The 13624-nt window shown below is 48.2% G+C and overlaps 5 protein-coding genes across 5 annotated transcripts; 2 read left to right on the plus strand and 3 right to left on the minus strand.

Annotated features, from left to right (window-relative positions):
- Positions 1-121: 121 nt before the first annotated feature.
- On the plus strand, positions 122-1798 carry VFPPC_07500 (fatty acid desaturase; the record flags this gene model as incomplete). Its single annotated transcript, XM_018286347.1, has 1 exon — positions 122-1798. The coding sequence occupies one exon, from the start codon at positions 122-124 to the stop codon at positions 1796-1798; it is 1677 nt and encodes a 558-aa protein (XP_018142950.1).
- Positions 1799-3673: 1875 nt separating this feature from the next.
- Positions 3674-4838, minus strand: VFPPC_07501 (hypothetical protein; the record flags this gene model as incomplete). The annotated part of the gene is made up of 2 exons (XM_018286348.1): positions 3674-4097; positions 4165-4838. 2 exons carry the CDS (start codon positions 4836-4838, stop codon positions 3674-3676), a joined length of 1098 nt encoding a protein of 365 aa, XP_018142951.1.
- Positions 4839-5188: 350 nt separating this feature from the next.
- On the plus strand, positions 5189-8007 carry VFPPC_07502 (hypothetical protein; the record flags this gene model as incomplete). The annotated part of the gene is made up of 3 exons (XM_018286349.1): positions 5189-5250; positions 5322-6883; positions 6947-8007. 3 exons carry the CDS (start codon positions 5189-5191, stop codon positions 8005-8007), a joined length of 2685 nt encoding a protein of 894 aa, XP_018142952.1.
- A 617-nt stretch (positions 8008-8624) lies between these two features.
- VFPPC_15958 (C6 transcription factor) lies at positions 8625-10909 on the minus strand (the record flags this gene model as incomplete). Its single annotated transcript, XM_018293711.1, has 3 exons — positions 8625-8684; positions 8739-9549; positions 9603-10909. The coding sequence occupies 3 exons, from the start codon at positions 10907-10909 to the stop codon at positions 8625-8627; spliced, it is 2178 nt and encodes a 725-aa protein (XP_018142953.1).
- Positions 10910-11593: 684 nt separating this feature from the next.
- On the minus strand, positions 11594-13283 carry VFPPC_07503 (MFS transporter; the record flags this gene model as incomplete). Its single annotated transcript, XM_018286350.1, has 3 exons — positions 11594-12912; positions 12963-13032; positions 13083-13283. 3 exons carry the CDS (start codon positions 13281-13283, stop codon positions 11594-11596), a joined length of 1590 nt encoding a protein of 529 aa, XP_018142954.1.
- Between the last annotated feature and the right edge of the window lie 341 nt (positions 13284-13624).

Below are 13624 nucleotides of genomic sequence, written 5' to 3' on the forward strand. Positions count from 1 at the left end.
CCCAACATACACATCCGGCCATCCGGCCATCCGGCCATCCACCCAACATCATCGCCTGCCCCTGATTTGAAGTCAATCTTTAGCTGCTTACCGCAGTACCCATCAGCCAGTGGCGTCAACTATGTCACACAAAAATCGATGGTGGTCTCGACGCGAAATCGAAGGATTGATAGCAGATGGGCGAAAGATCATCATATTGGGTGGCCAGGTACTGAAAGTCGACACATGGCTACCATATCACCCAGGCGGAGATAAATCAATATTGCACATGATTGGTCGGGATGCCACGGATGAAGTCTCGGCATTTCACTCCAAGGAAGCACAGGACTATATGCAGAAGTATGTGATAGGAGTAGTAGACGAACCATGGGAAAATTTCTTGCCTCCGATACAGGGAGGAACATTCAGAACGCTGGCATCAAAAGACGACGACGACGAAACGCTATCTTCTGACGAAGATGTCAACTCATCTGGAAAATCGACGCCACCATCTCCAGTGTTCGAAGCCGAAGAGAAGGCAGGCTCGGCTCGTCAGAGGCGCACGGGCACGGGCACGGACACACCAGTTTCGCGAGCTTCGTCATTATTCTCATCAGAACATGAGCAAGAGCATTCCAAATTTACTGAAGCTTCAGTAGCCCACGCGATATCATCAGACATCTCAAATTACCCTCGGCTCGATAAAAAGTCGCAAGCTGATGTTGTCTCAAAGTACCGCCAGCTCGATGAAAGACTGCACACCGAAGGACTCTTCGACTGCCCATATAGCTGTTACGCCGTCGAGTTCGGCCGATACTTGGTTCTTTTTGCCCTTTTCAGGACGTTTCTCCATTATGAGTACTACATTCTCTCGAGCCTATGTCTCGGGCTACTCTGGCATCTGCTTGCCTTTACCGTTCACGACGCTGGCCATTTAAGCATAACACATGGATTTCACACAGACAGCTGTATTGGAATGTTTGTTGCGGCTTTCCTTGGTGGGCTTTCGGTTGGTTGGTGGAAGCGGAACCACAATGTGCATCACATAGTGACAAACTCTCCTGAGCACGATCCAGACATCCAGCATATGCCCTTTTTCGCCATCTCTTCCCGCTTCTTTGATTCCTTGCGCTCGACCTACTATGATCGCGTCATGAAATTTGACATCGTATCACGGGTCCTTATCAAATACCAGCATTACCTCTACTACCCCCTGCTCATGATGGGTCGTTTCAACCTGTACCGCCTAGCATGGTCATACCTCTTAGATCCGGCGCAAGCACCACGTAAAGGTCCAGCGTGGTGGCATCGCTACGTTGAAATGGCTGGCCAGGTGGTTTTCTGGTACTGGTTCGGTTACCGAACGCTATACCTCTCGATCCCGACGTGGTCATCCCGTGTCGCATTTCTGTTCGTTTCGCACATGGTCACTGGGGGGTTGCATGTGCAACTCACGCTCAGCCACTTCGCCATGTCTAGCGCCCATCTGGGCGTTCACGAGTCATTTGCCCAGAAGATGATACGGACGACTATGGATGTTGATTGCCCGCCTTGGTTGGACTTCGTGCATGGCGGTCTCAATTTCCAAGTTGTGCATCATTTGTTCCCTCGCCTCCCGAGGCACAACTTGCGTCGGGCGCAGAAGCACGTGAAAGAGTTCTGCGACGATGTTGGAATTCCATACGTGATATTCACATTTACACATGGCAACAAGGAAGTCATTAGCAGACTTGGCGAGGTCGCCGATCAAGTGAAGTTGTGGGAGGAATGCAGAAAGGTTGCTGCAAAGGATCTGGTTGAAGGTCGCCATTGCCATTGATCATTATGTCTTTAACTTCCCCAAAAGAAGTCTCTATTTCATTTTCTTTCTCTGGGAAGGATCATTGTCCTTTAGTCCATGGCACTGCGAAATGTAAGATACCGTTGTTGTGACTTACACACGTTCTCGGGAGAGCTAAATCGGCCCAACAATCTGAACCACGACATGAAATGGTGTAAGAGCTAGATTCGGGACTTCCCATCAATCTATCGATCTGGGCGTAGTGTGCGCCTCTCCCGCACAAAGAACGTGGTGTGGCGCTGGCGCGGACAAGGGACTGGGGAAATAAAGTCTACACTATGAAACAATATGACGTGTAAATCCAAACGCTACATAGATCCCTGCAATATTGAGTATGGCGTGTTAGGAGTAATGTAGTACCGAGTCATACTTGATAATTGGGTTGGATGTACGTATGTGATCGACTCGTTTCAATATGGAATTCGAGAGTTACGTTGATGATTCCAGCAACCAACAGGTTCTTTTGAAGTTTACGCATGGAACCACTGCCGAAGCAGATACCTGCAAGTTTTCTTGTCTTCTCAGTGCAGCTTTGCTCCCCACAAAGGACGGTACTGACTCCAATGTCGTCAAAAGTGCTCGGTTGCGATGGCATCCATTCGTGAACCATATATGTATGATATATGCATGCTTATCATCTACTCAAGTACACCATGACAGGCTATTGCTTGTCTATATTTAATTCTGACCTCTGGATGTTGGATGAAAAAATCTGGTACTAAATAATGTTGGGTCACATCTTGTGGATCGACTTGATCATGACATGGTTTGATGTTGTGTTTTACTAGCCCAAGCCATGGGATCACTCATTCTCGCATCCTTGGACTTTGACGCAGGATAATTCGCGGTTTGACAATGTATTGCTGCGGGATTGTGTCGATAGCTCGGGGGACAGTTGGATTCGCCGAGAATTGAAGAGCAACATCACAACCTCTCTACATTGGGGTCATCAGAGGTCGACACTCCATGGCCGTTGAACGTACTAGACACACGACATTCATCGTGTGACTTGGTGCTTCTGGTTACGCTAGCTGATTCTAAACTTGAAAGTGCTACCGTTCCAGAAAGATCAATGATCCTTCCCATTTGCGTTCTCACCCCTGAACCTCACACGCTCACTCACACATCGTTTGCGAACCCTCTGGATTCTGGAAAGGACTAGCGGTTCAGAGAATAGTAATAATGTTGGCATCACCGCAAAATCGTCATTCTTTTCCTCTTTTACTCCAGGTCTTTGCTTCGAAAACAACGGTGTTTCAGGTGTTCTGCAATTTCGACTGGAAACGCAAGGCAAAGGAGGAAAAGTCTCGCTAGCTAGTCTACAGCAGCCCTTTACACAGGCCACGACAAGGCCTGGCGCCCCGTTAGTGGATGGTCATTCTCGTGTTGGTAGGCTTTGACAACTGGGAATTAAAAGTTGGCAAGGACCTTGTAGAGGAGTGGTATCGATCGCATATCGTCAAGACAAGGGTGGGTGTCAATTGCTGCTGGAGATCCCAGCGGATTTGGAAGTATACTGGATGTTTATACTCGTGACATACATGGAAGAAACGATGGACGCGGACGTGATTTACGAGTATGTTCAACTACAGCGCGTGTCAGACGAAAGCGGGCGGATCCTCCGAGGTCCTTGTCTTTAATATAATACCACACTCGTTACAAGCTGAGATGCATCATTTAGAATCGTTTTTATGACATCCAGCTCTGCCTTTCTGCTCCCGTCCACAAAGTGTTCGCGATTGGCCATCATTGTAGCTTACTTGAACTGTTTGAGAAACGAATGTAACTTGTCAAATCTGCTTGGTTGTTCCTGTTTCTAACTCAACGTACACCGTACTAGACCGTCTGCTGCATCTATCCTTGACCGACTGGATGCTTCCACGCCATCCAACCGATCCATATTTGGACACAAGCAAGTACGATGGAAATGATCCCAACACAGATGGAGATAAGCAGCGCCAATAGAGCAACGAAAAGCGCATTGCTCTCACTAGTTTGCCAGCGCAGCCATCGTTCTAGCTTATTCCGAGGTGGCCGGTTCTTAAGAAGCTCTCGGAGAATTGCCAAGCGCTCTCCCCAGTAAATGTATTTAAAGTCTTCTGGGGGCTCTTGGAAAATTTGGTACCCCTCGTACTCGGCACACTCGCGATCGAAATACCCGCCGCGTTTGGAAATCAACTTGTCTAAGATTGAGGCAGACTTCGGGTCGATGGGTGGGAAGAGTATAGATTGGATCGAGTGGAGTGTTTCAACAAGCAACTGCGGTGGCACTGTGCCACTGGAGAATGTAGGTTAGTGTAACAGGCTTTTTAGTCTCTGATTTGTGCAACTTTCTAGTTTCTCACACTTTTAGACTTTCTAGGAGACTCATTCCGAGTGGTCGGTTGTGGCTGCGGCAATTTTCAAGGTGTGCCTTCAAAAACTTGGCATGGTGAAATAGGTATAGGCAATTGCTTTTCGGATCAAACAGCAAGTGTTCGGCCAGGTTATCTGTGCCTCGAAAGCTAATCCCAAGACGCTTTTGTAATTTCCATGCCTTCATTGACGCTTTATCTTCAACTGTCTCGTCGGCCCTTTTCATCGACAACTCGCAGCCGACGGGGAAAGAACGCTCAACAAAGTCGACGTATTTCTCTTGTGAGAGCCAGGATATTGGTCGATGGCCGCCAAGGTTGAAATCAGTCGCGTGGTGGCGGTTAGCAGCACAGTCAATCATAACCATGGCCTGAACAGCCAAGTTAATGATCTTCTCAATTCTAGAAGAGAAAGAAGCTCCTTCGCAAAGGCTTTGAAAGGTCTCATTCTTGGTCATCTGAGGGTTGTGCTTCAGAATATCCACAACGTGGAGAATGTTCTTGTATGTGAGTTGGTCTCCAGCATTTTGGTTGTTCAGGCGTAAAAGGAAGTCGTTTTCTTGGCAGAGAAGGTCATCACAGAAAGCGAAGAAAACTGGCAGATCACCCACCCGACCGAAGAGTCGACGGGCTGCGTCATCTCTCTCTTCTGGTTTGGACTTCATGATCCCCTCCGCAAACCTCTACGGCTCAGGACGGTATGTAGTAAGAAAGATTTTGGAAGTTGATCTACATATCCCTAGTTGGGTGCATCCCTGGCCATCGAATCTGATTGACCCGGCGGTGTGCTTGGCTGCCTCAGCTGAGACGCACTGCAGCTGCCACACAAAACAGGGCGGAAACAGAGGTCACTTCGCATGTTCGTTATATCTGGAGTGACAGCAAATCTACATACTGCAATTGTGCCTTAGGCTTTAAACAGCGGGGCTGTGCATATTTGAATGAAGCCGCTTCTACTTCTACAACCCTACGTGCTGCTTGTTGTCGACTTTCTCCAACGCGTCACAACGACAAGATGTCTAGAAGCAGTGGAAACTCAACCCAAATGCATGTTGATAATCCACAATCCGCTGAGCTGTAAGTTCCTATGCGCTTACATATATTCTTGTAGCATATTACCGTACTCTGCGCTCATACAGGACTTGTAGTGACTTCCATGGAGCGAAGACGAACTATTGTGGCGAATCTCTCGGACTTCTGACACCCTGGGCAGAGAGCAAACCTATTAAATGCTTAAATGAAGGCGTAAAACAACCTCCGTGGCGCAAAGTGGTACCTACTGTAAAGTATCCCACTTCTGGAAATGACACCAGCAACTTTGCGAGCTCATCCAACAGTCCCGAGACAAGTTGCAGAGCACCGGTGTCAACACAGGGAGAGACGAGTACCAGCACCAATCCGAGTATCGATACGACTTTCACCGGGTCTGTAACAACGCCAAGCACACCATTGACTGTTTCAGACGTTGCCGACTCACAAAAGGAGAAGTCAACCGCCACCACGACATCGCAGTCCTGTTCCGATCCCACTTCGACTATACTTGGAAGCCCGGAAACAGACAAAAATCTCGTGAATAACAGCATTCCGCTTCCTGGCAGCCGGGACAAGAAAATATGGTACTTTTTGCCTGTATGCTCTCCACACGTACCACTGGAAGACTACAACTCAAGATTCACATATGTCGTCCACGAGTTAAAGAGAGCTGTTGATGCACACAGTATTCTAAGGGATCGTACAAGGTTCATCGACTATGACCTTAGAATGGTAGGAGATTCACCACAGTCAGCGACACCCTCCATTCTCGTCAAATGCAATACGAAAGATGTAACTTCTCTCCGATCTCTATTCAAACACACCGCGTGCCTCCGACTGTGCTATCCCGCAGAGCCATCGATACGGTCTAGGCTGTTTCATGACCCTGCGCGATCCTCAAAGCCCATGTTCAAGCTCTATTATTTCCCCTCTGATTCGAATCCAACCGTGTACATGGCTGGAGAAGAAGCCAATATTATAAAAGTTCCTTCGACTTCAACCATGTGTGGTGCTTTGGTTCAGCATCAAAGTCTCTTTGCAACAATTGGATTGACTCTTGACATTGATGGGATGGACCGGCTTCTCACTGTCAATCATCTTTTCCGACATGATATACTCGAGGAGCAGGCCAAATCGAAGATAGATGATTTACCACTGCCGTTCCCGTCACTGGGCGGGGACGAAGACAGTACCTTAAGCGATCAAGATGAGGCTAACCCATGGTTCAACGACAGTGATGATGACGATGAAAAACAAACAGGCGAGGACCGTGTGGAGCTCAAGTTCCAGCAGGCTATCCAGCAGGCTATTGCCAATGCAGTGTGGGAGGATGCTATCTGGGGACAGCAGTTCTCTTCCTCAGAACCCAATGAGCAAGCCGCAAAGTCTGCCACAACGGATTATTCGAGCCCATACTTAGATTGGGCATGCTTAAGAACCAAGGATGAGGACTCGATCGGCTCAATGAGGTGCAACTACCTCATCCTAGACAAAAATTCACGCACACTTCTTCAAACAGTCTCGCGCTCCCCTCGCGTTTACGCAACGCCAGTCTACTTGATATCTGCAATCAGAGGTGTGAGATGCGGTACGTTAATCGCGGCACGGGGCTACCTTGGATCGTTTCCTGGACAAGCCCTTTGCCAAGTATGGACCGTCGTCATGGATGGAGGCATTGGTAAGCAACAAGATCAAGTAAATCCCTCTTTGCCACCAGTATTCTGACCTCGAGCTATTCTAGGAATTGTACCAGGCGAGTGCGGTTCAGTCGTTGTGGATCAAGAAACATTTGGTGTCTACGGCCACGTCGTCGGCTCTGACTTGTTAGGGCATGCTCGTGTTGTCCCGTTGTCAAGCGTTATCGATCAGATAAAAGCTGAATTCAACGCAAGGAGTATTCAGCTGCCAACTACCGCGCAATACGAATACACAACTCACCCATGTGAGACCCAATGGCTGAGTCAATATCCCATGTCCCAACCCGAGCATTCTACTTACGACTCTCGTTTCTGGATGCGCCCCTCTGATCTTGGCTTTATACGACCATGGCGGGATAATGGCGACACTCTAGGATTGCAGAGTGACACCATGTGGCACAGGTTTCCGGCCATAGTATCTCACTCACAGTACACCCGCCTAACCAACTCTAGCTCATCAAATTGCGATAGTGAAGTTTGTATGTCATCAGAAGACGCGGCTGGCAGACCGGAAAGCGTTTCTGATTACAGTATCGCCGACCAACACGTACTCTCTACAGACGTGACGAATTGGAGTAGCAGCAGCGGCAAACCTCTTGCTGCAAGTAAATACCGGGGGAGATGGGCTTGCCCCTTTGCCAAGAAATCCGGGCTATCTTCTCACCCGTGCTACAAAAGGGCATTCAATGATATCTCAAGAGTCAAGCAACATTTGCAGAGAGAACATTACCACATCGATGGAAATGGTATCAGTTCAGAACATCTGACAGCTGAGCAATTTGAGAAAATGCGACGCCGTATGCCGGCTAATGACATACAGAGTTGGACCAAGCTATTTCACATACTTTTCCCTGAAGATAAATTACCAGATGACCCATTTGTTCCCTCGTGTCCCGGCACCAGTCATGGCCAGGGACCAAACGACGCTTACAACATCCAGTCTGAGTATGAGCCACAGCACTGGAACAAACTCACGGGTGGGAGCAGTGTGCCCACACTCACTAATACATATGCATCTGCGGCGGAACTCGAAAATTGCGAGTCTGAAGCTTTCATAAGCCTTGCGGGCTCCCGCTTCAACAGAGACGATGAGACGGGGAAGTAGTGTTCGATAATACGCACTTGGTCAGTTTGGATGTGGTAGACTCAGGATGTAAATGTCGGAATGAATTATGTAGAAGTTTAAGTCCAATATCATCTTCAGAGTGATTGTATTTGCATTTGAGATTCGTTTGGAAGATGTCAGTCCCAGCAAAATCCGTGACCAGACGGGCACGAGCCTAAAGGAGTATGACACGACGCAAGCCAGTTGCCGAGCCTAAAAGCTATACCGTGGACTAAATGTACAATTCTAACACATCGAACCAATACAAACTTTGTCTCGGCATGTCAAAGGCTTCACGTCACGCCCAAAGTCGAACATCAACAACTCTTCACCAATTGCGTGTATTGATCTAAGTGCAAAAATGTCTGTTCACCCTCCCAACTGAACTCATGTAGCCAAGATAATTTCCAAAGACTATCCCAAATACACTACATAGATAACAAAAATACCAAGATGACTGACATCAGCCAAGACGTATATTCCAAAAGTGACCAATCCGTGAGCTATGCCGATTTCCCTTCCAATCAAGCCTATTCCTAAATAAGCCGTGACATATATCCTCTTAGGTTCCTTAGAAATTGGACACAGTCTACCTTCCAACGAGGGAGGTTTGTGCCTTAAAGGCTTGTTGGTGGGGACAGCGTTGAATCTTCGACTGTAAAGCTCGGCCAGAACGCCTGCAAACATATTAGAGACTCATTCACTACCAAATAACCCAACGAGCAACTTACCGAAGAGTCAAGGTCCAACCAATCCGTTAACTGCCAGTCATCCAATATAAGCGGCACTTCCATTGCAAGCGCAGGATCTGGGCCGAGTTGGTCGTTTGATCCCGGCACGGTTCGTTCTATAATCGTGATCGGCAAACTGCTGCAATTCTCGCCTCCACCATACGAAGGGGTCTCGGGCGTAATATGCCGTGCAGGATGTCTGTTTCTATCTCCTGGTTTCTGTCCCCTAGCTTGATTGACAGCCAGCGACCGAAACTCCTCTAGGATGACAGCATACCGTCGACTCGGCGAATTAGATGCTGTAGCCTGAGCAAGGTGTGTATGACATCGTTCCGCCAGACGCACAAGAGAAGATCTGGCACTCTGCCCACCGTCTTGACTCATTCGGTGATGCTTAATTACCCAGACATAGGTGACGACTAGTGCGCAAAACGTGACATAATGCGTCCACCAAAACGCATGAAAGATTGGCCCATCCTTCGCCATGTAATCAACTGTTTCGAGGACACTTTTCGCGGCTTTGATGCAGTCTTGTATTTGAAGGCTGTACTTGGATACCGGATTTCGGAGGAGGAACAGCCGGTTTGCATGCATGATGGCATGGGCATGTGCTAACTTCAGGACGATGGCTTGACGGCGATAGCTTGGGATTAGAATAGCCGGGTCGATGCTGCCCAGGTGAATGGGTAAGCTACGGTGCCATTCTTCGACATGCTTGGTCATTTCACCGGCGGCGATAATTCTGTCATGTTCGGTACTGTGCTTGTATGAGTAGACCTCTCGCGATATCCGTCCAATGATTCTTGCGATTCTACGAATATGAATTAGTACGCCCTCATCACAGTACAACTTCTGAATCCATACTTTGCGTGAAATATTAATGCGTCGGTGTGGCAACCGGATCGATTCTCAGTTAGCTCACATATTGGACCTGATGGAGTCATCTCTTCATCATTGACTCTGTCAGGCCAATCCTGGTCAATGTCATCGTCGTGAAATACTCGTGGCCGTCCAAATACAACGCCCAAATAGTTGTCGATGATGTATGCTGACCAGAACGTCCTCAGACAACATTGTTCATGTATGTAATCTGGTTTGGCGGCCCTCCTTCTCGCGATATTAGCTCGCCTCTGCCATCCCAGAGCTGCAATAATGCGAAGAGCATGTCCAAATGTATACCATGCCTGATTGAATCGGGAAGTAGTGAGCAGGTACAATGTCTGTACCATATGCGCTTGCGCAGATTCCACAACGGGAACTCCAGTCTCCTGGTCTGTCAGCCGCGTAGAGAAGGCAAACAGTTCATCGGTTCCTCGAAGTGCTTGTGCATCTTCTTCCTGGGCGACGGTGAATTTGGATTTTTCTTGGTGTCGTTTAGCCATGGCGAGCGCAACATACACCACTGCTGCCTTGGCCCGCCCAATGCTTGTCCAGACTGGGATGCCCTCTTTGACGTTGTTTTGCATTGTTGATAACCATGTATCTACTGAAGGTCGGTGTAGGCATCGGTATGTGGCAATGCAAACATCGAAATACAGAGTCATTAATACCTTTGCATCTTCTATGTTGGGAAGGATATCTTGGGTGATGTCTCTGCTTACGGACAAACTCTTATCGCCGGACATGGTAATAAGATGAGACTCTGAGGATGGTCGATATTCAGTGGCTTCATTCTTGTCCTTCTTTACAGAGAGGCGCTTCCAAGCTCGGTGCAGAAAAGCGAGACTTGATGTTGGATCAAACACTTGTCCCTGTATTTCTGCCATACCCAGCTCTGGCGATGCCCTTGACGGTCCGGTGCTATCACCGTTAGGGCCATGGCTGCTTGTCACCTGCATCGCGCTATTATGGGCATCCAGATCAGTACCATTTCGACCCATGGAAGCTTGTCTTTGGTCTTGATCATATTCCAAGCTGTCGTCATTCTCAATGCTTATCGTCACTCGTCTGGCAGCATTTGACGGCGGTGGAGTTGTCTTGGTCCCTCTTGTGTAGCTAGCATTGTATAGACACTCGATGTCTCGGGCAATGCACTTTTCGCAGGGCTGGTCTCCCGTACACTTGGCTTTCTTCAGCTTACACGAGTCGCAGGCTCGTGTTACTTTCCGGATCTTTGGGGTCGACGGGTCGTTTCCGGAGGCATACTCGGCCACACGCTTTTGGCCTTGCATTGCGAATCCGCCCATCAACTCTGGGGACTTTGGCTCCAGTATTCGGATTTTATTCCGAGCTTGGCGATGCGGTGGATCAGTCCGGAAAGCCAACCATTTTATTTTACACCGGTCTCGAAGACGAGCGACCGTGAGTCATTGTCTCTCAGGATCTTTCAAGTATGTCGTTGAAAACAATAGGTCGCTTTTCTTTGTTGAACAGCTGAATTTGGCGAAGCTTGATGGAATATTGTAAGTCTGAAATCCGGGTGGTTGAGGTTGGAAGGCGGAAAAGCATTTCAAGCCGGAAAAAGACGATTGATTGACCATTTGGGTAATTCCAATTTGCGGGGTTGTGGGGAATCCCTGCATGTGCAACTCATTTGCATCAGACTAGACTGTTTCAGGGTTAGGGTCTGAGAATAGGGTAGCTGTCCTTTACACTTTTTGCTGGGCATCATTGAATTCCATAACCATTCTAAAACGCCATAGGATAGGTAGTTAGCATCTCGGAGTTTGTGAGATGCTTAATACGCAAGACGGAAGTGGTTTAACGTTACTGTTATTGGGCAGTAAGAAACCGGATTAAAGCAGTTGTAATTCCACAGGTCCTAACGTTGTATGGAATTGGGCATATTATCAAATTAATAAGGAAGATGGGTTGCTATGACAGCACCGAAGAAAATTCCTCGTGTCTTACATAACTTATAGCGTATACTTAAATAAAGGACTCTTGTCACCCATACGCAGCAACTCATCCTCACTATACCTAGCCCGAATCTCATCCTCTGGAGTCTTGGCTTTCCTAACATTCCCCCATTTGTAGCTAAGTTCCAACAACAATGCCACAATCACACCAGTTGCACCAAACGCCAGAGACAGAGAAAACCCAGTCCAGTACTGGGGTGCCTCTCTATCCAGGTACATGTACGACCCAATGATGCCGCCAATATTGCCGATGCAAATGTTAAAGGCCACGCCAATTGCTCGACGACTCGCAGGAGCCAGGTTATTCGCAGCCCAACTACTACCAGCTGGTTGCACCGGATAGATGCCCATACAGGTCAAAACGAGGGCAAAGTACCCAGGACCGGTATGGCTGCCCTTCAAGTTGCCTTTGAACCCCATTACGATGGAATATCCAATGGCAATCAGGGACAGAGGAACTGCCACAAACGGCATTCGCCAATGGAAACGGTCGGATAACCGGGCGAAGAAGATGGAAGATAAACCTCCGGCAACGTATGCGGGTACCGTCATCAATTGCGCGTTGGTGTTGGTGAAGCCCATGCCCTTGACGATGGAGGGCAGCGTAAACTTTGTGCCGTAGGAGCAAGCGGAAATGCAGAGAAGGATGTACGCCTGGCCGTATAATCTCCAGTTGGTAACCACCATCTTCATGTCGTGCCAGTTGAATTTCTTGTCATTAGTCTCCTCAGCGAATCGTCCACCTTGTTTGATGAATGTTTGCAGTTCAAGGAAACGGATTTCTTCCGTCGTCAACCATCTGGTGGAGAATCGAGGAGAGTCAATAAGTAGGAAGAAGCATGCGACACCTAAAATGACTGTCACAATACCCTCGAGAATGAAGATCCATCTCCAACCTTCGTAGCCGCCAACGCCATCCATCTGAGCGATAGCAGCGGCAAGTAATCCGGAAAACGCACCGGATAGTGCGCTCGTGCAGTAAAAGTAGGCAATTCTGGTTGCAAGGTCCCTTGGCATGTACCAAAAGGTGCAAAGGTACACCGCTCCAGGATAGAAGCCGGCTTCGAAAACACCCAGCAGGAGTCGCACGGTGAGCAGTCCAGCAAAGTTGTTAACTACACCGTGGAGAGTCATGATGATGCCCCATATAGTGACGAGAATGCCGATGTACACGGAGGGTCGGTCAAACTTTTTGAGAAGGACGTTGCTGGGAATTTCTAGCAGGATGTAAGGCACGAAGAAGAGACTCAGAACAATGTTCCATTCGTTGTCTTTGAGTTTTAAGTCTTCGGCAAGTCCTTCAATTTTCGCATTTCCTTGGCAAAGGTTAGCAATTTTCCGTGTTTCTGAACCTGCTGTAACTTACCGATATTGGCACGATCCAATTGCGAAATAAGGTACAAAACCGCCAGCATAGGCACGAGCCGAACATCAACCTGTGAAGGATGGTCAGTCTAATACGGCTTGAGAGCTCAGAGCGACGTACCTTTCGAGTGATGCGCTTTCGCTGTTCGGGAGTTACGCTGTTGTAAAACGATGCGTCTTCCGCACTCAAACCCAGAACCCTAATCTCATCAATCAAGTGGATCTGTCTCGCTTTCTCATCATCGTCTACTGTTTGTGCTCTGTCCAATTCATCCACCATGATGACATCGGGCTTGTCAGAGCCTGGATTTTGCAACGCCATGTTCAACTATTCAAGATACGTGGGGGAGAAAAATGGAGCGAATTTTTGCCAATGTACTAGATGCCAGTCTTGATTGTTTGTACGCGGGAAATAGCTGTCATTTATGCAATTTGTAGATTGGCGCCACGTTCATGGGATGCACAGGGGATAACAAGAGTTTACCCCGGATTTTCATCACCCTGTTGGATGAAACGCCCGCATTGCCCAGCTACCCGCATGGCTTTGATCACGGAAAGTATGTTTTTACCTCATTTTTTGCGTTTTGTCCCGGCTAAGTTGCGTTGTGTCTGCCGATGGTGGAATCCGATTCATCGACATGAAATCCGGACGGCGCATCTCCG

This window comes from Pochonia chlamydosporia, chromosome 4, assembly GCF_001653235.2.
Source record: "Pochonia chlamydosporia 170 chromosome 4, whole genome shotgun sequence".
Taxonomy (NCBI): Eukaryota; Fungi; Ascomycota; class Sordariomycetes; order Hypocreales; family Clavicipitaceae; genus Pochonia; species Pochonia chlamydosporia.